Source organism: Neolamprologus multifasciatus, chromosome 11 (genome assembly GCF_963576455.1).
Source record: "Neolamprologus multifasciatus chromosome 11, fNeoMul1.2, whole genome shotgun sequence".
Classification (NCBI taxonomy): domain Eukaryota; kingdom Metazoa; phylum Chordata; class Actinopteri; order Cichliformes; family Cichlidae; genus Neolamprologus; species Neolamprologus multifasciatus.
Window position 1 is genome coordinate 10676152 of NC_140449.1, and position 24052 is coordinate 10700203.

Genomic DNA, 24052 nt, shown 5'->3' on the forward strand with positions numbered 1-24052 from the left:
ATGGGTTACCAGGGATATGCTTTTCTTAAATGTCCTATTTTGAACTTTTATGCAATCACATGACGCTCTTTTGGGGACAGCAATTTAAAATCATATCACTACTCTCATGGGATGCTAAGTTGGACTGAAATGCAGGACTTTGCAGAGAAATATAAAATCAAAACAAAGCTTTATTAGCTAGCACTGGCAAACATAATTTAGCTAACTGGATCGCGCACAACATGAAGGATTTGACATCGACATGATAAAGAACAGAGGGAAACCATCCATCCTTAGACTACGATGACTGAGAACCTTCACAGACACATCCATCCATCCATTTTCTTACGCTTATCCGTGGCTGGGTCTTGGGGCAGCAGCCTAAGTAGAGAAGCTGAGACCTCCCTCTCCCCAGTCACCTCCTCCACTACCCAAAGCTCATGACCATAGGTGAGGGTAGGGACGAAAACCAACTTTGAGTCAAGCTCAGTTGCTTTGATCTCTTGCCCAAGATGTTGATTTTTGTATTATTTACCCAAGTTCATTTTTTTGGGTTAAATAAAAAACACTTCTTTGGACTTTAACCTGTGCCTGACTGTTCTTTACTGCTCAATCACACTAGGATTCCCAATCCCAGCCCACCACCTCGCACCAAGGGCGAGTCTCCAGGAGACTAGTTCCAGAGCCAAAGCCATTCACATCCACTATATCTAGCCGCTACCTCTCAACACTCACACACTAACTCAGGCTCCTTCTCCATGAGAGAGGTGACATTCCACGTCCCAATTGCTAGTTTTGGTAGCCGAGGGTCGGTCCACTTACCTTAGCTACATGTGGCATGGCCAGCTGTTCAAAGACACTCTGAATCTTGGCACGCACTCTAGTGTTCTCGCTCAACATCAGCTGAAATGAGATAGATGCATGTTGGTGCATTTTTGTAATCACACAAAAGGGATTAACTGAATTTTTCAGTTGACAATAAAATGGGTTTTTGTCGATTTTAGTCATTTTTAAAAATCCGTGTGGAATTCGAACACAATTCCAGGATGTTTTATACTCCTAGATCCATGCAGCTTTGATCATTTGGTTGTTCGCTGTATGCATTTTTGAAATTTTAGCTACAACTGTGTGCTATGCTCACCTGTATTCTATTGTAGTGTTTCTTAAAGACGTCTTGTTTTTGCAGCAGTAGAAAAGCAAAGGGAGGGATTGCCAAATTCATCTTTGTCATGCAGTTCACCTCTCTGATCTGCGTCAGAATCTCTGGGTCAAAGTTCACAAATAACTCGCCAGTTTCTGGAGATCGGACCAGAAGAGAGGCTTGCAGGCCAACTTTGGCGTCCTCCATCTGCGTTGAGGTATAAAGCGTTTAGTGAGGTTTATGTGAAAGGGAGGGAAAAATGTGTGAATAAGAGGGGAGAAAGGATGTTCATTCAGTTTGTGTTTCAGATCCTCAAACTAATTTTAATATTAGACAAAGATAACCCAAGTATGGACAAAATGTACTTTTTTCCAGCAAGAACTGCAATGATTCATTTATCTCGCTGTAGAAGAATTTTGCCTCTATCTTGTTTGCAGAATTGTTTTAATTCAGCCACACTAGAAGGTTTTCAAGGACAAGTCATGGCAAAGCACCTCAATCTGATTTAACTCCAGACTTTGACCGGGCCACTCCAAACCCTTCATTTTGTTTATTTATTTGTCATTTCCACTTTATTTGTCAGTGACCAAGCAAAAACAGAACCTCTGTAGAGAAAGGATGCATTGTACCAGATTTAGCTGCTAGCTAGTTTTCATCTGCAGCTCCTGAGACATTTCGACCTTCATAGGTGGACTTCCTGGTGTTTTTCATATCTGTTGTCCTGCTACATAACCTGATTACACTTCAGTTTGTGCCACTTCAAGGCACAAACTGATGGCCAGACATTGTCCTTCAAGAGCTGGTGTGATATTGCTTTTATGAAATGCTGCATTAGTTCTGTGCTGGATGTCACTCTCATCAGTCCACAAAATATATTGGGGAGCATTAAGATGTTTTTTGGCAGATCTGAGAGGAGCCTTGGTGTCCTTTTTAGTCATCCATCATTTTCACCAAATCACTTGTTTACACAGTGCCAGATATAATTAGATAGCTTTCTCCTTTTTAAATTGATCAACTTTGCCTAGTATTAAAATGTGTTTGATGATCTCAAACATGTAAGTGTTAACATATATGCAACAAACAAAATCCCAACACTATATAAAGGAATTAACGATAAATATTGTATATAAATGCTCCTCTGTCAGATTTCTTGTTTGTATTATACATTTTACAGTTCATTAACCTTTTTCATCCAGCTGTGATGGTAGATCATCTCAAACTCCAACAACGCTCTTGCTACACGGTTAAAGTTCTTGATGATCCTTTTTGCCTCTGATGTGGAAAGAACTCCTGGATGCTAATTAGAGTAATAAACGAAACAAACAAACATGATGCATTAGATGGATGGGAAATGCCAAACAATTTTACCATTAATCTGCTAGAACCAGCCAAACCTGAACTGAAAGTCAGGCATGCAATATTACCTGCTGAAAGAGATCCATGGGTCCCTGTATACGGCTGTACAGCTGCCGAGCCCACATGATCCGACCGGCCACAGGGGGCAAGTCCCTGCCAATGGGGGGGTCAAGTTTCTGCTTCATGTAGATGCGGAAAACCATTTCAATGTCCCGGCCATAATTTTGTAAAATTTGCTGATACTTCTCATCAATCCCAAGATCTGGGATGCCCAGTCTGTTTTTGGGAAAACCAAAGATACAAGTGGTTCAGCAGAACTCAAACCCAGCAGCAATAAAAAATATTTAAATACAGCAATAAACACATAGCAGTACCAGCACCAGTAATGACAAGGACTCTATTTTGTTTGGATGTGCTGGTAAATGTTTTGAGCTAAAATGTGCACAGAAGGACCCTGTAACTAGCAAACCTACTTGTACATTAAAGCACACTTGTTATTGTCATGAAACGGCTGCGGCAGGCAGGAAGAAGGACCCAAATGCAGAACTCAAAACAAGGGAATGAACTAAAGGAGACTGCTTTATTGCAGTGGCACAACTTCCACAAAAGACACTTAAAAAAACCAAAGCAGAACGTAGAAACGGAAGACTAATAACAAAACACTAGGAACGGCAATTTCAGGGGACACAACAAGAGAAACCCACACAACATGACGGGTGGACAGAACGCTGACAGAGAGAAACACAGGGCTAAAATACACTGAGGGATAACGAGGGAATGGGACACAGGAGGAGAGCACAGCTGGGACTGATCACACTTGACGGGACTAAGGGGTGACAAGGCTAGAGACACAGAAATGAGACAACGGACCGCCAAAGTAAAATGACATGAACACAAGGGAAGCGCAGAGAACACCTAAACACTGGAAGAAAAATAACAAAAAACAGAAAACTCTAAAAAATTAATAAACACAAAACATAAAGAGACTCTGGACCATGACAGTTATTGTTTACCCCGGTGTTTATTTCAAATAAATAAATAGCTACTCTGAGTTTTTTTTTTTTTTTGATTGCAGAATAGTTTAAAAGTTCAGAGATTAAAGGAAGCAGTATGTCACATGAAGCGGCATTGGCAAGATTAGGGACATTGCGGTAAATATTTCAGAATGATGCTAATTAGTTACCAATGAAATACCTTTGAAAGGTCTTCAGCACATTTAGAGCCCTTTCTGTATTTTCAATTTTTTCAAAGGTGCTATCCATGAAACTCTTCAGTTGATTCTGGAAAGGAAAACACAGACAACAATAATATTCACAACAACGACAGCGGAATGAAATTAATTTTAAATGAAACTCCACCTAATGAATCCTTAATCGCCAGCAAATGAACTTGGCTAACCCGCATTACAAAACAGATGTCTAGTCAGTTTGCATTAACTTTATTTGCACAAAACAGGGCAAATGCACTGTCTAATTAACTTACGTGGAGTTCAGAAGTGCTTTTGCAGAATTCCTCATAGTCAACATCAAAGTCACTTCTCCTCTGGTCTAGAAAACTGTAATGTTTTTTCTTCATGTTTAACACAATAGCCTAACAAAAAAAATATCCAGACATTTGCAAAAAAACACATTTTAGAAAACATTTTTAGCTCTAAATAAAATGCACTGTTTTCTTCTGAAGGTATTATTATTAAATGCATAATTAAATGCATACGTTTTGGAACTTGTAGTCTATTAGTCTAGTAGAAATGTAACAGTGCAACTGTGTCTTACTGCAAGCTATGGATGTTCTGCAAAGCTAACTATCAAGTTATACCAAAACAAAGTTTTCAATCTCATCTTCTAGCTCAGTTTGGTTACTTTAAGCATGCATGTGAAACATTTTGTTAAGTTTTTATTCATTCAGGAAGTTTCACAAACTTTAGATAAACATTTTACAAGTGAAACATGAGAATGAATTGCCTGTACACTAAAATGAACACCATTGCACACACTTTTCTTGTGTGAAAAAGTATTAATCTAAACAGGAAACTCAGAAGCTCCCCATTAACTGGCGAAAGGTTTGGGATACAAGTTTATAGTATTAACAAATGGTCATTACAGGGCTGAGTTTAGAAAGTATTACTATGGCCCTAATAGTGCAAAAAAAAAGAGAGAAAGTAAGGAGTTGGTTTTAATCTCCATGCAATTAGTAGCTATTTTGTTATTAAGGCATATGTACGGCAAAACACTGCACAACAATATTTCACCGCTGCATGCTGTCTGCAAGAAAAATGGGTCATGCATTGCAAAAAGTTGAAAACTGCTGTGAGACGTTACCTCCCATTTTCCCTGCATTTCTGCAGTCTGCGTAGCCCAAGAAGCAAGGACACAAACACATGGTTCACATCAACAGACTCTCAAAGTATTATGTACTAAAACCTTAAGCATCACAGTTTGATGATGTAAAAAAATTAATTGTTTGCACAACAGGAAACCACAGAAAAAAATCAGCAGCCTACCACTGGCATTGCAAGTGTGCAGCCTGAAATTCTGTTCTACCATACAGAGAAACTTTCCATTTACCATAATGACAACACACTCAACATCTGAAGATGCCAGGAGAAATACAGACACGGCTGCCTGGCAGTGACATTTAATCAGTTAATGCAATGCCTCCCTGCACATGTCTTATTAACAGGATTTGACAACAGTCTGATATCACACTATACTCACTTGAAACCTGGTGGCCATCGTCTCCAGCCCTTCTATCTTCGAGTCCTTTAGAACGGAGTAGGTGGAAATGGTGGCGAACATTTCGAGGATCTTGTTCAGTCTTCGCTGAAATGTGTCGAACTTTCCAAAGATGTACATCTCGCTGAAGTCAAACTGTCTTTCTGAAGGAGTCTGCTCCAGCTTCTCCTTGGTTCTGTGGAAACATCGCTGGTATTCCTGGGAAACACATTATGATACAGAACCACATTTGGACTGATGAAAAACTGACAGAGGTGCATTTTGCTACAAAACACATTTTGTTTTCCTTTCAAAATGATCCATTACCTGGTTTAGGCGAATGGCAGCTTTGATTTTCTCAGTAATGACTTGCTGAGGTTGGTCCCATATTGAGTTTGTGCCATTATCAGTGATATAGGCCTTACAAGCTGTGATCATCTGGTTTGTCACCTGGAGATGAGGATAAAAAAAAATGGAAACTATAAATCATATAAATCATCATGTAAATTGGTACTTTTTTGTTGTCTTATGTAAAAGTATCCTAAAAATGCTTCAGTATCAATCATTTATAAAAAAAATGTAGGATCCCATTGTTCATCATAACAAAAGCCTGTTGATCTGCACAATACCTTTACAAAAAGTGATGTAATCTTTTCAGATGTGTTGTAGTAGCGGGAAATACTGTGAATCATCCTGATGGCATTGATCAGACCTGGGATTGCATCCACCATTGATACCTTGGATGAAACAGAAATTATAGCTTTCTTTGTACATTCAAATATAACACACATCCAGCACATTGGTACTGTCTTCACCATGAATGCAGTTGATTTGGTTTATTTTTTTAAAATGTACCAGAGTGTGATAAAATATTCTTTTCTCACAGGGTCACTGTTGTAGAGCGGGTCGCAAAACTTCTCCAAGCTGTAGAGATACTTGACGTTGTCTTTGGCCTCATTAACTCCATCTGTGATCCTTGCATCCAGTTCCCGCCATGACTAGACCATAACAGACCGTTACTTAATTAAGGTGTGCACCGTTCTCAAAAAACAAACAAACATAATCTTACAATAAACCACTGAAATAAAAGAGAGAGCAGCAATATCAAAGAAAGAGAGCATGTGGTACAGCCACTTAAAATCAGCGGTATATGACAGTCACATCTGACCTTTATGAGCTTGGATTTAGCCAGCAAGAGCACACCCAGAGCAGCTTTGACATCAGGGCTCTTCAGCTGGTCCAGAAGGTAGTTGAAGCGAGTCATCCGTTTCTTCCAGTGCTCCAGCTCGGCCCGAGGGCCAAGATCATCAGCCTCCTTTCTAAGCTGGTCACTCTCAGCTAAAACCTGCAGAATAGAGACATTTGATATCGCTGCTGAAACTTCAAGCCTGCAGTTTATCCACCATCTGATACAAGCACATTCAAATAAAATGGCAGAAAACTTGGAATAAATGAATGAGAATACTTTTTCTGTATCAGGTTTGAAGAGAAACACGATGAGAGTCCCTTCTCACCTGCTCTATTTGTTTGATCCAGACTTTCATGCAGGCCTCTATCTTCTCTATGGTCTCTGTGCTGCTGGCAGCTGCCACGTAGTCAGACGGGCCCTTCAGTACCCTCAAGTCAAAGGTGTCGCACTCTTTCAAGGTAACCTGAAAGCAAAGTTGTGCTGTGTTGCTTTATTTGCTACTATAATGTAAGTGTATGTAATGTTTAAACTGTGTTTATTTATCTATGTTAATCTAACCTACTATGTATTTTATATTTAACTTTTTATATTAAACTATAAGTTTTTGGTAATATGGTGCTTTTATTAGTGACATTGCCTGTCCCCTACCTTTTCCTGAAGGCTCTCCTGTGCTCCAGCCAACACAGACACAAAGCTTTCCAATGAAGATATGAAGTCCTGTTTGACGACCAGGGTCTGAGGACTTGTCCCCTCTCCCCAGCCGTGGTTCATCTTCCTCAGTGTGGGAATGAAGATCTCAGAGAGCAGCTGCTCCACACTTTTTAAAAGACCACCTTCTGTTGTATCCAACATATTGAAATTTACATCCTAGAAAATAGTAAAAAAAAAGATAATGAAAATCTTAGCATTCATATATTAAACATGCCTCAACAGAGACTCTTCTTAGCTTACTAGTTGGCAAAGAAAACCTTTTGTCGTTTGGCAGAAGTCTCCCTGGGTTACTGTAGTGTAGACACTATAATGAACAAACTATGCATGTGTCCTCAAGTGAGTCTGGGAAGCTATTAAAAATCTGCTGTAATACTTTGAAAAAGCATTTAAAAAAAGTTACTATACCGCTAGCAAAAAGGACATAATGTTTACCAATCATAGTTATAATATTACATTTGTTAGATTAGATTAGTTTGTGTGGTTGTACTGTATCACATCTGATAAGAGAGAACCAGCACATATGTGACTAAATTAAAAATATACGACTCCCTTTTAAATGATTGTCAGATGTTATTGTGGTTTTCTAAGGGTTTAATCACGGGACCATCCATGGGTCCCAAAGGCCTACTTATAATTTTTTGAACCAAGTGTTATAAACGTCATGATATAAATTCCAATAATATTTATAAATCAGCTATAACTTTAACATAACCGTTTGGGTCATGCTGACGGACTGGTTTTCAAATGAATTAAAAAATATGATTATTAAACATTGTTAATAATAATCATTAATCATTTATTACTATGCTATACTACTTTAAACCTTCAAAGGTGTGGCACAGTCATCTAGAGAATACAATGTATCCACTAACCCCGTGACTGCTAGTTAACTGACTTGATTTTAATTAACTAGCAACTCACCAGTCCTCATGAACAATTTGCCAGCAACACATAATTGTGAATCTTTGGTGAACAGCTTCTCTCAGCCATGAGCTGGACACCTCTCTTTTAATAATAACTCCTCTAACTTAATCCACCCAAATGTCAAGTAACACCCGAACACCTGATGTGCCCTTGAAGTTTTTTGAAGCGACTAATTAGGAAATTTAGCAAGAGAAGTACACACCAGTGCTTTCTCTCATTCTCATTACATGAATACACAGACACACACATACACACAGAATCCTGTTTTCCTCTGTCTCTAGCCGAGGGTGTTTTGTAGCAAACAGGACCTGTTATCAGCGGTGGTGATTAACTTTGCTGCAGACAGCAGGTGTTCAGTAGGAATCAATAGCCAGAACCAGCTGTGCTATCACAGTGCCATTACTGAGCTCCCCCAGTGCCTCACTACCTCTGGATGTAAGAAGCTTTTTTTAGTTAATTGGATATCATGCATGATAAAAGTAAAATAAAAAAAAGTCGGAACATTTGTCTTGTGACACTCAGTGCCTATCATTAATTACGTTTCACAAATTGATAAAAGTTGACTTCCCGTAGTGCTCACAAACACAACACAGTCATGGTTAAATTTGTGTTTCTCCACTTGCATGGTTTTAATTGTCTTTAAATCCCTCCTCTTTCGCAAAGAAAGGAATAACTTAGATATCCCAAAACAATACAAACTGACTCACTCTGTGTATGTTCTCAGAGGTGACTGCCTTTGAAGTATTGGCTCTGGTGAAGAAGACACACACTCCGGTCAGTGCCACATCCCTCCCATCTGTTACAAACACTTTGGACTTCTTGCTGTGACCAGGCTGCTGGGCAACAGGCTGGGTGGGCATAGAGGCTGTAGCTGCTGGTGCTGGTGCTGCTGCTCGCATAAAGGATTGGAAACAACAAAAGGTGTCATGGTAACCAACTTTGACTTCCTATTGTGATTTTAATACTGTGGCATTTACTTGAGAATGGATTACTTTTATGATCTCTATTAGTGACTGAGACAATTTCATATAAGATGCTGCTGTACTGCAAAGTTACACAATATAACTTTTTTAAAAGACTCTAGATTTCCATGGTACCTGCTACAGTTGGTTCAGTGTCCTGATAGTAGAACATTAGGTGTGGAAGACCGTCAGCCATGAAAAATTGCTCCATGCGGTCAATCTGACAAAGATGAAAACAAAACCTCAGCACTGTTCAGTCCCATTGTAGATGCACCACATTTTTTTTGTTTGCTTGTTTCTGTCTTTTAAGGCCTGTAAAGTTGTCCAATAAAACAATATAATCTGTTTGAACATTTATGTGCAAAGTACCTGATTGCCCTCCAATATGGCATCTTCCACATCTGCTTTCTCCAGCCCCAAGCATGAAGCCACAATACTGAGGATATAGTCATGTCTTCCATCCAGCTGAGCCCGCTTGGCTTCACGCTCCTCTTTCAACTTTTGCTGAAAAAAAAAGTTCCAAAATTTTCAATTACTAAATACCGAGTTCAATTCAATAAAAATGTAACCTGTGTAATTTTTCAAAGTATTTTAAATGGACAGTTCAGCCATCACGTGACCATCTTTCAACTGACTGAAGCTTAGGCATTGTTTAAGTACAGGACCCAAAGAACACAACAATTTTTAAAGAAAGTTGGATACATTTCAGCTAACTGTGAATAATGCTGTTCTGCAGCATCCTAATCTGATGTTACTAAACACTTGAGCTTCATATATAAAAGATTCACTGCCACCCTTTTACTTGAGACTCTGCTGCTTTCGTGCAGTGGCTTGTGTTTAGGTCTGGGAAGCAAAATCAGCCACAATGGGTTGTCAGGTCGTGCTGCTTAGTAACACAGGAACAAGGTCAGCCAACAAACAGATTACATGAAACCTGGTGCTGTATGAAGCCGTTGCAGCAGGGTGTATCTAAAATCACTCATTTGCCTTTCATCTGTATAGAAACTGTTTTTTAACCGAACAGGAGATAATAGGAATATTTGTTCCTGGCTTGAAATATTTTTACATTGACAAGCCCACTTCTAGCATCCTATTGTGAATAGCTATACCAAAATTACTCTTGAGAGCTTCTGCTTTTATACAGCAGTCTGTTTAGAAAATGTGAAACAGTTGGATTAAACTTTAACACTGAGTATCGCATAATAAGTGATGTATTTTCTTTGTCTCACCTCTCTTTTCCTCGTGTGCACATTCATGTGGTTGCCTTCTAGCAAACAGTGATTTTACAACTATATGCTGCCTTATTCTCAATAACAGTTTCAAGAATACTGTAAATGTCTGTAGTGTGCAATGGTGTAAAGAAACCAATTGGCAACCCCGATGAGACTTTAGAGGTTGAGAACTGAGACTTAAATTAAAACAATGTGGAAAAAAATCAAATCCAAAAGACTGGATTGATATCAAGCAACAGCATTGAAAACAGGGATGAAGAATGTGGCTGTCAAAGGTAGAGCTAAAGAAGGGATTAAAATGATTGAATACCAAAAAGGTGAAAGGGAAGAATATAAATTCTATGATAGAGGAGTACAGGAAAGAGAAGAAAAAATGGGATGAGGTGAAAAAAAGTTTTAGAGAAAAGAAATAGATTGTGGAAAAAATTTGTGTGTAACGGAGGACATAAATACTTGGACATAAACAAAGGACAACTCTATATATACCAGAAATCATAGTGGTCAAGCTATGTTGTCTGTTAGGGCTAAGGGGACATATGATGCCCAAGTCTGTAGTGTAAAAAGAAAAAAAGACTAAAAGAACTAAAATGCTGTCTAACTACAGCAGCTGCAAAATCTGCATAATTATTCACTTCACAGAAATCCTGGTAGAAATGTTAACAATTAGGATTTTCTTCCCAAATCTTTCATTGGCACATTGCGTGCATTTCCTTGCTTAAAAGGTCACTTCAAAAGATAACAGTGTTTTTAGAAAGCACAACAAAAGTCTGCACAGTTCAGATGGTTAACCTATGAGCACTTTTTGAATTATAGTATACAAGGCAAAAAACGAGTTTGGACAATTCTAATGAGTTTGATAGTCAATATCTGCAGTGACCATCACAATTACATGGATTTTATTAACATATCAAAGTTTTTTTAAGACTATCACTCGTTTTTTGTCCTCCACTTGTTCATTTTACTTATATTTTCTAAGGGCACACTGCCACAGGTTGCCAGTAACAAAGTGGCCAAAGTGAATGTGAAGTTATGTGAAGACACAACAGTGGCAAATCCCTTGAGTTAGGTATCTTTTTGGATGCTTTGGTTATTCATAGGTCAGTGTGAAGTGGCTTTACAATCAAACACAATCAGCATTCCTTTGAAAATGGACGGGTACAAAGACTGCACTGAATGTAAATGAAAAAGCCTCAATCCAAAGAAAAACCTTTAAAGACCTTCAGAAAGCCTGGAGAACTACTAAACTCTAGATCCTTGAAAAATGCAAGAATGTCTGGCTCCTTGGAAGCAAACTGGGAGGCTTAAGACAGTATGGACACTTATTATTAATGCAGTGTATGGCTATCCTGTCGTAAAGAATATATCACAAACAAAAGAACGAGCTATTGATCAGTGTTAATCAAGCGCACTCAGTCTCGATTCAAATATATTAATTATATTTTCAATATGATCTTTTCTCGCATGAAAAAATAAATGTAACACCCATCTGTTTAAACCATTACAGAAACTCTCTGGACACACACTCACACACATAAACACACACTAAGATCATGGACTGACTGTAAAAAAAAAAGGATACCAAGCCAACCGTTGCCAGGCGACCAGCCATTTCACACACCTTCTCTCTGCCCTTATTTCAAATTGGATGAACAGCCAAGTCTCAGTCTTCAGAGTAGACACAAACAATGCAGGCACATTGCAGTGTGGCGCAGGTTATTCAAACAAGCAGACTAAGTCACCAGTGAATGCAATACACAAACACAAAAAACACCCTAGTCAACAAAAGCCGGCAAAACACAAAAACACAAATCCAGATTTAGTTATTCCCATGACACAGACACAGAAGCCAGCGCTGAAAGACCCAAATAATAACAGATACAATGCTAATAGCTTTCAGAAGCAAACAAAGCCCCATCCTGAGATAAGCTATGGCGAGACACAGAATCCCTATAATAAACAAACTGTGGCTTTTGGAATTAAAGAGAAAACACAAATGTGCACGGGGACAGTTTGGCATCTGATAAATTTCATCAATTTTAATCCAAATCAGCCAGGGAATAGAAAACAGCAGACACACGCTGTCAAAGCCAACTCAGTCCCTGTAGATAAAGCTTTGCCATTAGTTTTGCTCATTTCAAAGTCTAAAACGTTAGAGCCAATGGCTCGTGAAAATTATGTGAGAGCAAAAACATCGAATGACCCTACAATAAAAACTATTCTCTTACCTGAATGACTTTGGAAACTATTTGTCTCCAGAGCTGTTTTCTATACACCTGCGACATGACAACTCCTGGTCTCTTCAAGCCAACCCGTGTATATCTTCTCTAAAACCTGCTATCACGTTCTCATCAGTATGTACACAGGGGAGACATATACTCTCACCCTCGAAGGGTTAGCACTATCAAGTTGTCAGTGGTGAGCGCTCAGCTAGCAGAGTTTGGGCTATACTTTCGTTATGTATTATGGCCACTGCCATCAGAAGTGTATGACTTTCCACAGCTAGGTGATGTCAGGGTAGACATGATCCCTTAAGAACAGTAAAACGCCTGATTTATTCTGCCATTCTAGTTCAAGCAATATGTCAAAATGTTAAGAGGCGCTCGACTTAAAAGCACAGGCAATTTGAGAGCTTTATGAGATGGGGCTTCATACCCTCGCTTTTAGGCTGAAATCCCCATAGATGGAGTGATGCTCAGAAAGGAAAAACTCACAGCTCTGTCTGCACATGTGTAGTGTACGCTAATGAACTACCATAAAGGAATGCAAACACAGATGCACAAGGGTCAAACACTGAGGAAATCGCTGGCTCACAGGATTAGCAGCACACCAGGACAAAGCTGTCAGCATTCACTATAATGTAACAGTGCAAATAAGTGCTTGGCAGTGAATTCTGTGTTAAGCTCATGGACATTCTCACCAAATCGCATAGATGAAGCGGTAATTAAAGATTCTGAGCTCCAGATGAAATTTTGACAAAAAGTAGCAGTATAGATTACAGGGACAACTAATTCAGTGGATTTTAAAAGGTTTAAAAGTTTTTTTACAGCAACAGTCACAAAAAGTCTTCAGTTTCCATCCAGTTTGCCGCAGCAAACCTTTCTGCTTGCTTGGATGCAATTTTTGTAGTAATTTCAAAAACAGATCAGCTTTGTTTGTCTAAATCTTATATATGTTTTATTTGTATAATCAGCTACCTAACACCCAATCATGTTAAAAGTTAAAAATAAACAAATAAACAAATAAAAATATGTGATGTCGCATTATGATTTTGATCATTTCCACTTAGTGAACGCATTTTTTTTTTTGTGTGTATCTGCAGTGTCGTGTTAACGGCTTCTTTGGATGCTAACACGGGTGTTAAAATTGGGATTTATCATTGCAACATCATGACATACATTTTAAATAAATGTAATCTTGTGTCCAGCAGTTTGTGTTGTGTTTTTTCTGACACAGAATTACTTCTACACTTGTTTTATCATTTTATGACACATTTGCCAAACTTATTTTAGGCTTTCTGCCATATAAAACCAGGCCTTCCTGAACAGAAACCCACTAAAATGCCTTCAAAATTGTTTTCACAACTGCATGGTTTGTGTCGCTTAAGCTTTCCACCACATGCACGCTCCAAACACATCAGCTGTTTACTAAATCCCGACACATTAATGATGAATTGCATTTGGCAAAGTTGATAGTCAAGAAGCTCAAGTCATCTGTAACTTCAGAACTCTTGGGTCACCTTACCTTGTTTTGATAGTCTGGCTTGAAATGCAGCATAGTCGCTGTCGGCCTTTCACGCTGACACTTCTTTTCAAGTCATTCCACCCTCTTACTTGTCTGCTTTTTTCATGACATCAGAGAGTTAAAGCTTCCAACAAAGAAGACAAGACAGCGAACAAGTGGCTGCGCTACACTGTGTGAGCAATCAGCCTTCCTGTTTGTCATGTGAGAAAGGTTGCTGCCCTGAAATTATCAGACTATTTCTCCTAAAAGGGTACTGCTAACTAGATAATGCGGTGTTGGATGACCTCCTGTCAGCAGGGTAATTATCAAGGTCCAACTCTCACCTTACAAGTCTGTAACAACAATAGGATGAAAGATGGAGGGTGGTGGGTGGGGGGTGGAATGAAAAGGTTGCATAATACATCATTAGAGGGAGATAGTATCAGGTACAACCTTTTAAAAAAATACAGAAACAAAAGTGAGTAAAAAATAAATGTTGCATCATTGTAGTACAAATGGCTCTATTAGAGAATGTGTTACGCTCCTCTTAAAGGAAAAAATGTGGCGAGTCATTCGATATAAACAGTAGTGTAACTTAACAGGCAACGGCACCTTGCTTTGAAAGCAAGTGCTACAAAACACTAGAAATTAAATTATAATGGAAATTCAGTTTAAGCAAGAGTAAAACTTGATGCTTATAGGAAAGGAAGCCGATGCAAGGTCATCACCTGGATCAGCACTTTAACAGTATAGGATTGAACTCAATACCATGTCCGCTGTGTGAAGCAGTAAGCGTAACATGATTATCATTAAGTTGCCTAAAAGATTTATTGGTTGACTCATTGTGCCTGATATGTGACAGTGTGATGCTTAAAAAAATCTGCTATTCAATCAGTTGTTATGTTAGCAGATCCCTTGAACTCCATTGTCTAAGTCTGCTTGGAGCGGCACTGATCAGACAGTTATAAGGTGAGGAGGAATCCCCACGCTAGAGAGATTTATTGTCATGATCAGGCTGTGTGCAGACAGGAGAGGACCCAAATGCAAACTCGCGGGAAAACAGGACTGAACTCAAAATACAGCTTTATTGCTGACAGAGGATAAAGGCGATACAAAATAATATGAAACTAGACTGAGAAGTACGAAGGAACTGACTCACGAGGAAACACACGAAGGGGCACACAATCATGAGGGAGAACACGACACAGAACTGAGGGAGACACAGACATAAATACACAGAGGGTTAATGAGGGAAGTGGGAGCACACGGGGAACACAGGTGACGCTGATAATCATAACAAGACACGGCAGGAGTAAATGCAACACTGACGGGAGACTGTCAAAGTAAAACAGGAAGTACACAGAGGTTCAGACAGGAGGAGAGAGAGCACGGACATAACGGGCTGGGGAAAACATGGAATAAAACACAAGGAGGGGAAACAAGGGTTCACAGATACACAGAGGGGCACACAGGGGGCAACCAAAAAAGGAACATCTTAACTAAACAACCTAGGAACCAAGGTATAAATAAAGAACAAAATACAAAACACATGAAAACTAAGAATACTGGGCCAACATGACCCAGGACCATGACATTTATTTTTTAAACATTTTCTTGTTCTTGCTTCTGAAATGTGAGATTGTGCTGCTTTTTTCCATGTCACTGCAAACTTAAATAGCTTTTGTGACATTTTACAATTCACTGAATAATCAGGAAAAACAATAGATTAGAACCTAATGAGATTAAGCATGCACTACGCCTGGGGTAATCCTAATTATTTACCTAGAGAGCACATATGCATGTGCACAAGTGGATACACCACCCCACCGTCGCCACCAATTAATATTCAGTTTCGTTGCTTTTTACAGTCGCATCTTGCCGATGAGAGGCACATCCCTCTCCATGAGGATTTGACTGTTAGTCAGATAGTGAAGAAATGGTTGCAAAGCTTTGCGTTACAGAGTGGGTCGGCCATCAATTTTTCACTATTCCATGGCTGATTTTCTGTGTGGAACTGCCTGGTTGTGAGTGGCCATGAAACATGAGAGTGACTGTAAATTATAAATGAGGAGGTGGTGAGATCTGAAGACACAGACAGACAAGAGTTCACAGTTTTTCACAGCGACTGCTCACACTGACAGAAGCTCAGACAGCTTAAGCAAATATTTTTTTAAGAAAGATGTGGCTCGTAAATGTCATGCCTAATGCACTTTATTCTCCTTTCGTGGACCATGGCGTCTCTTTGCATTTGGTTCGCTGGGTCCAATCCCGAAAACTGACTCTAATGAACTGACATTGCTTCATCTGGCCTGTGTTTTCACACAATGCAGGAATGCCTCAGCCAATTCCATTTCATTACGGTCAGTATTGTAGAAAAATAAGCAAGAAACTGGAGTATTTTGCATGAAGGCAGTGGGTCTGACACACAGACATAGAGTGCAGGGGGCTTTAGTTACTATTGCTCATGTCTATTGCATACTAATTAAACATGTACTTGGTTTAAAGTGCCATATTTAGTGCTGCACTGCTATTGGGAGGCAAAGAAGCATAGCTATTTAACATTTCTAAAATGTGTGAAAGGCTGTGCTTTGACTAAAGGCAGAAGACCAATTAACATGGAAAGGGGTTATGTAGATTAAAGTTTAAAAGTTTATAAAACTAACTAATAAAATGAACTATTATAACTTCCATCCTGGCCTAATCTGACTTTCTTAGCACCCACAAGCGAAAGGAGATTTTTAAAAGTAGTGTGTCACAGACCCCACAAAGACCAGTCACTGTTCCACATGAATGACAGAAGCTGGACACTCACTGCTCATTTCAAGTTGACTGTTCAGCTGTCTTTGGGCAACACCATCCAGCCTCCTGCAGCAAAGCCAATAAGACAGCAGCAACACTATGAACACCCCGCCATCTGGTGGGCTGGGGCTGACAATACAATCAACCACACATTACAGTAGGTTGTGCCACAGCTATCTTTGCCTGCTGTTAGGCCAGAGAATCTAATAGTGTAGTGAGTCTCCGAGCAATTTTCCGAAGGGCTTAGAGAGCTCCTGAGGTGAAAATGAAGCGCAAATTAATCCCATCATTGTCTTTTTTTCTCCCCTCTCTCACAAGAGAACGGCATTTCTGGTGTTACACTCTTGCAGCTCATTATCTTGCTGGGTTAGCTACATCTTCCTGTGCTCAATTACTGCAGTATTATATCAACGCTCACTTTTCAATTAATTACAGAATAAAATTGAAAAATAATCATATATTGAAAATATGGTAATGAAATCCCATTAGATAATCTCTTGCACTGACAGATTTCCCTTTAGGGCAAAGTTAAAGTGTTGCTGGGTACTGAAATTAAATTTAAAAATCTCTTTGATTCGTGACAATATCGGATATTTTGCACTATATAGCAACTACACAAGATGTAAAATAAATAAAATGCATATCTGCATATGCATAATACAAAACAAAAAAGGTTACCAAAAGTGGAAAGGAAACATTGGTGTCCTGATTCTAGGATACAGGCTGAATGAAGGCAAAATCGTCTCACTTACCGGAGTAAGAATCCGGAGATACTGATAACATAATTTACAAAACAAAAAGTCTAAAGAATCAACGACATATATTTTATAGTTTAAAAAAATTAAACTATATGTTTTTGTATAATTTACCTGTTTATAATACAATTAATTGTGCAACACGCAAACCAAAAAATAAACCCACACATATAAATAACAATGGTGGCTTTAAGAAACACAGAACGTTAAGGGCAACTAGGAGACTTAGCTCACAGAACTATAAATAAATACCAAAAAAAAGAAGTGTTGTAGACACTTTTGAGAGCATTTGGGATCAAACCTGCATTTCCTTGAGTGACTCCACAGCCACGGAAGGCTGGGTGGGTCTGTTCCTGTAGCTCACTTTAGCGATCCTGGCGCTGAAGGACATGGCTCCAGCATTCCTTCATGGACAGGCCTCCTCAGTAACTCAGTTTTATATCAAAAGCTTCATTTGGACCAAAGCAAAGGCGTTTTACTCCATTATGTTTTGGTGTACAATTTCTAGTGATTTAGTTGACGCTCTCACTTTCCAGCAAGGCCCCTCGTGTTGTTACTGGTTTCCAAGGTAACGAGGTATTTGTAAAAGGGGGCAAAGGGAGAGAGGGCTGGTCTTTAAAAAAATGTGGGCCACTTATTGGCTATTTTGTTGCAGGTGTTTCACATTACAGCCAGCAGTGGATCAAAGGGGCCATGGAATTATCTAGTGGACTTCCTGTCACGGGGTAACCACGCAGATATAAACATGCACTACATGAGCCAAAGTAGAGGGCCACCTACAAACTGATAGGAACTGCTCATCCACTGAAACCCATGTCCATGCCTCCTCTGGTATTAACATAAAACTGTTTGGAAATCTGCAGTTACTGAGTCAGCAGTGTGGGACACTTTTACGCACAAAACATTGACGATTTAATAGCAGATTTTAAAATGAAAGAGAAAATCTTCTCATGTATAATGCTGTGTTATTGCTGGTTGATCTGAAGTGCCCCTCTTATAAATTCAGCAGGCTGATTCATGCATTTCAGTGATTGAGAAGCAGTTGTCCAATGCATGGGCTGCTGCGCGTTTGGATCTCAGGTCATTTTTTTTTTTTATGTAGCATTACCACCTGCTGTTCAATCCAGTGAACTGCAACGTGAGGTTGGAAACTCTCCCTCTTTCACAAATAAGCATTATGCCTATGTGCTTTTAATTTTTTTAATGACATGATTGAAAATCATTCCCAGTCTGACCATGTAGTCTTCAGACTATGGCAAACCAACACAACGATACAGACGATTTAAGATGCCAGATTTAAATAGTTTCCTCCATTCAACACTATTTACCCGACTGTGCCACTTAACATCGGTATTTAATATGGAATAATTACAAAATGCAACAACAGAAAATCTGGTCAGTTTAGACAAACAATTACTAAATATTTCCATACAGTAGGTTCCTAAGAAAATGTCTGTTTTGATGACTGTTTTTTTTTTTTCTTCCTTCCAGCTTGTTGCCCCTCTTTTATCCACATTTGCAAATCTCTGAAGAGGAGGGGAGACAGTCCTCTTTCATTTACTGAGATCAACAGCAGGCTTTTTGGAGTTTAAGAGTAAGTTGTTCTACAGTTTCACGGGCTCCTGAAAAATGAAAGTACTGAGCCATAGCACAATCCACTGCTGTGCAATGATATGCTTTAACTTTGCGATGCTCAAAGCCTTTAAAATCAAGTTAAAACTGAAAGTTATCTTCCAATTTACTCACAGCATAAATACTTCAGCGTGGGTTTGAGCTGTCTTTCGAGGAAGCATCATGCCAAAAACAAAAGAAATCAGTTCAGACTTGAGAAAAAGAATTGCTTATGCTCAGAAACCAGGAGTTGGATGTACAAAGTATCACAGGATTTCCAAATGTCAAGAACTGGAGTGGGAAGTATCATCAAGAAATTTAAAGAGTGCCCCACAGTACAGAACAAGCCTGGCAGAGGCAAGAAGCAAAAGATTTCCAAGACTCTGTGAAGAAAACTAATGAGAAATATATCTAAGGCATCTAAATGTGTCTAATGAGAATAACTGCAAAGACACCAGTCAATGACTTAGTCACATCAGGAATTGTAGTCTCAGAGAAGAAAACCACTGCACAGGAATTGACTGTGAGATTGCAGACCAAGAAAATCTCCACTTCTGCAGACATCTTTAAGCCAGACTGATGTGTGCTAAGGACAAACTGGAGAAAGAGTATGCATACTTGAATTCTGTCCTTTGGTCAGATGAGACCAAACTAGAGCTCTTTGGCTTATGATGCTGCATATGTTTGGTGAAAGAAGGGAGAGAACACCACCCCCACTGTAAAACACAGTGGTGGGAGTATTTACCTTACATATTAAGTGTCCTGAGGTGACTGTTGTTGTGATGTGGTCCAGTATAAATAAAACTGAATTGAATTGTGGGGATGCTTCAGTGCACCAGGAACTGGAAATCTCATCAAAGTGGAAGAAACCGTGAAGAAAGAAGGACAGCTGGAAAGAAAACTTCAAGCAGTCATCAGCAAAGCTCAGTCTGGGTCTTCCCTTTGTCTTCCAACATGAAAACGATTTAAAACATAATTCAATCCTGGTGATGAACTTACCTCCAAAGCGACCAAAGTGAACGTTACTGACTAGTCTACACTAAGCCCTGATTTTGATCCCATTAAAATGGGTGGGGTGAACTGAAAACCAATGTCCATGTTAGAAGAACATCTGATCTGGAAAAGCTTTAGAGATTTGCCAAAGAAGAATGGGCCAGCATTGCTCGGGACACGTGTGTGAGATAACGACACCAAAAAACTGCAGGCTTTTATCCAGAATACACAATTTTCTATTAGCATCAGGAGAATTAATCATTTTGACTGGGGTAGTTTTTGTTTTTTGTGAAATAATTTAGTTTCTTTGTGCAAAGTGAAACAATGTGAAAAAATGAAATTAGGATGTTTGGAAAAGTTTTGTTAAAAATGCCGTTCTCTGTTTAAAAGCACTTGGGAAATACTTTTTTTTTAAAAAAGGAAATTTTCATGGGGGGCAGGGCTAACAATTTATGATCAGACATGTGTTTCACACTAAACAGGCTCCAGTAAAATCTGATGCTCTGAATCCTTTTCATTTCTCTTTTGTTTAGTGAGACGTACTTTTGAGGTTGAAATAGACACACTTTAATATCATGCCCCCTTTGCAGTGTCATCTGTACTTTTTCATGATTTACTGCTAAGAACCAGTGTGTGTGTGTGTGTGTGTGTTTGTGTGCGTGCATGCGTGCGTGTATATTTGAGTGCCTGCCTCTTTTTACTGTCCCTCCAAAGTGTTGATTTGTCAACTTTCCTCACTTTTGTAACTGATCTTATGGATTTCCCACCCATTAAATCAATGACTGCTCTCTCCATTACTTCAAGGGATGTTGAGCCCCAGGCTGTCTTCCTTTTGTAGTTTCTTGTCCTGATAGCTTTTCTGCAATGTCTAACATGTTAAACCATCAAAGACTACAAGTAGAAATATATAAATGATTATAATCTGCTGTAAAGCATCTTGTGGTTCCCATCGCAGAATGATTTGGTGTATTTGCTCAGTACCCTAGTCAGGTCTTCGCTAGTATAAAATGTATACACGTCTGCATATTTAAATAATAAATGATGCACTGATTTAAGACCTATGTGTCAAAGTGCTGTGAAGTAATCATTAATAATAGAACCATTCTTAATCATTTTCAGCAGAGGTGTGATGATTCTAATCATACATCTTTTACTTCCAGATGAAAATGTCATGATCTCTAAAGCCATCTATGATGCAGCATGAAATTTCTGACAGCATGTTAACCTGCAAGGTAAATGCAGTGCAAGATAAGATAAGATAAGATAAGATAAGATAAGATAAGATAAGATAAGATAAGATAAGATAACCTTTATTAGTCCCACGTGTGGGAAATTTGTGGGAAAAAAGGGAGGGATGAACAGCTGCAGAAAGACAAGGTTTTCTTTCCACTTGATCAAAAACAAAGCTCAGCAGTTTCTTTCCTGTACTGTGCTTATGACTCTTATTTTGTAGTCTTTATTATCAAAACTGAAAGATACTGTAGCGGTGATGCATGGATGATCATAAAAATATACTTGGTCTTATGCACTACAACTTTAATGTAACTGACACTGTTCACATCTCCAGTGTTTTAAGAACCTTAATCTCCCTATAATGCCAGACATGTTAAAACCAATCATCAATTGGGAGTGATTACTCCATGAAACAGGTTATTGTGTATCTTGTCATACCTGAGCCTTTTCTTTCCATTTGCCTTCCTTAAGCATGGTTTCTTTGACAGCCATCCTTCCACTGAAAACATTTCTGATGAGGCTTCTGTGAACAGTAGATGGATCAACTTTGCTGGACACAAGATTGGATCATCCCTTGAGTTAGCTGCCTTGTTATGCTTGAGTAATTAATAGGTCAGTGTTAAGTAGTTCAACAAACAAACAAAACAATAAAGAAAAAACAACATCAAGCACAAAGAATGGATTTAAAAAGGAAGTCATTGTCCAAAGAAAACTTTGAAAACCATTCCTAATGCCCGGAAAACTATTTCTCAAAATCATTTTAAAAATTACATTAAATGACTGGCTTCTTGAAAGCAAAGTATAACGAAAGACGAAGTGGGTGTTTCTCTTCAGTCCAGCTTTGTCCAGCTACCGGTAGGATTTCTAGATATCAGCCACTTCCTCTATCTGCCGGTGGTACATATCATGGAGGGGCCTGACCTTCCATGATGGCTCCTAATCTTGGTCTTCTTTCTTGAGTTTCTGCTGCCTGAGATATTCACTAAGCACGCAGCTGGTCGTGGCCATCTTCCTGACGTACTTGTGAATGTTCGTTGTCTCATCCAGGACTGTGGTACTGTGTGTTGTACTCCATATCCCCATCGAGAACCTGAACCTGGGACGCTTTGGTTTCAGAACTGAAGAAGCCTCTTGGATGAGACGTGCAATGTCTTCACGAAACTTAAAGAAGTCCAGTCTCTTTCTTTCCAAGCTCTTTGACCTGGATGACTGAGGACCTTGACAGACAACATACAGGAACTTGCACCAAGATGTAAGTGATCTGGATGAGTAACAAGACCAGCAAATCTAGCATAGAAATTCGTGTAATCTTTGCTCCATTTCTGGCCTCCAGAGTAGGACTTACACTTCTAGATCAACTGTTTTATTGTAATGCTCTCCAGTTGTGCACAAAAGGTGGAAGGATGTGCTTGTTGTTCTGCCTTTTTCGGTGTGTACGTGTGCGTGTGTGTGTGCCAAGTAACATACCGCAGGGATTCACTCTCCCACAGATTGACACTGGTCTTCAGTGTAAGCAGAGAGAAGAAATCAATAATATCAGTTATAGTCTTGGTATAGGTCAATGTCCTAGACATGACCGCACAGTACACAGTTGTAAGCATCTAAATATTTACATTCCTTGAGTTTTGATAGATAGATAGATAGATAGATAGATAGATAGATAGATAGATAGATAGATAGATAGATAGATAGATAGATAGATAGATAGATAGATAGATAGATAGATAGATAACCAGCAACTGTAACTGGGACCGTTCCCTTACCCACTGACTCAACAGTGAGTACAAGTCAAGAACCATCACCTCATCTGTTCTTTTAATTTATTCAGTGGAAGGATGGCGGCATTTACATTGATGTTGAAGATCTTCCATCCAAATTAATAGAATTATAAATGCAGAAAGGTACCTGTAAATGTTTGATCTACCATGGAATAGCATATGAAAAGTGTTTGGCTGGCAGTAGCTTCATAAAGGTGGTCACATCAAATATTGATTGAATTTCAAGCTCTTTAGAATTATACAAACGCTGTATCGTTTAAAGTATTGCCATGTATAGTTGCACATGACTCAATAAATTTCTAAACCTATTTTCTATCTTTCGAGGAAAATGTAAAGAAATGAGTGGTGGCTCAACACATTTGCACTGCACTGAATTTAACTATATAGCCTCTTAGCTTTCAGCTACTTGAACCAGTTCTTAATTTGTTTACCTTATACTGTTTATTCTCAGCTGTTGTATTCAGTTAAACATTTATCAGTTATGGTTAATTTCACAACTTTCATCTCTCCCACCTCCAACCATTCTCTGTCAATCACAGATAACTTGCTAACATGGGTGGTTCTTCAGCTAATAGGCCACCTTGACCTTGCAGGCTATAAAAGTTACCCCAGATGACCTGCCTGATGTATAAGATTCTTGTTATAGACTTCAAGTCATTTGATGACACACTTACTACTAGTTAATTCACTACTTTGAGCTTCTATTCAATTTTAAATGTTTAGGAAGCCGTTTTTAATGCTATTACCTTCCATACCTTTTTATTTCTACTTAACTAGATTTTCTTTCCTTCCTTTCTTTTTATTTATATGTCCAAGTAGGTGACCTAATTGTTCTACTGAAAGTGTAAAAGCACGCCGTTTAGGTCCTGGACTCCTGGGTGAGAGTCACTGGCTTAGTCAATATGCTTACTTTTACAAACAGCGCCAACTGCTGGAGGTAATGAAGTTGCGGAGTCAA

The 24052-nt window shown here is 38.9% G+C and overlaps 1 protein-coding gene across 3 annotated transcripts in view; it reads right to left on the reverse strand.

The window, feature by feature from the left end:
* Nucleotides 1-18042, reverse strand: part of dnah5 (dynein, axonemal, heavy chain 5) — a 115328-nt gene extending 97286 nt beyond the window's left edge. Inside the window, exons 1-18 of one of the 3 annotated variants that reach the window (XM_085176264.1) lie at nt 17781-18042; nt 9343-9477; nt 9109-9193; nt 8719-8900; nt 7025-7243; nt 6702-6839; nt 6356-6532; nt 6072-6185; nt 5817-5924; nt 5515-5637; nt 5191-5406; nt 4795-4821; nt 3959-4066; nt 3671-3756; nt 2545-2752; nt 2304-2417; nt 1121-1327; nt 802-882 (exon numbers count right to left, since the gene is read on the reverse strand). In XM_085176264.1, coding sequence (XP_085032390.1) covers nt 802-882; nt 1121-1327; nt 2304-2417; nt 2545-2752; nt 3671-3756; nt 3959-4066; nt 4795-4821; nt 5191-5406; nt 5515-5637; nt 5817-5924; nt 6072-6185; nt 6356-6532; nt 6702-6839; nt 7025-7243; nt 8719-8900; nt 9109-9193; nt 9343-9477; nt 17781-17870 — 2418 coding nt within the window. In that variant the 5' untranslated portion in view covers nt 17871-18042. Of the gene's footprint in view, nt 1-801; nt 883-1120; nt 1328-2303; nt 2418-2544; nt 2753-2949; nt 3594-3670; nt 3757-3958; nt 4067-4794; nt 4822-5190; nt 5407-5514; nt 5638-5816; nt 5925-6071; nt 6186-6355; nt 6533-6701; nt 6840-7024; nt 7244-8718; nt 8901-9108; nt 9194-9342; nt 9478-17780 lie in introns of those variants that run through there. The other 2 variants (XM_085176265.1, XM_085176266.1) reach the window with 2 other exon arrangements.
* Nucleotides 18043-24052: the final 6010 nt, after the last annotated feature.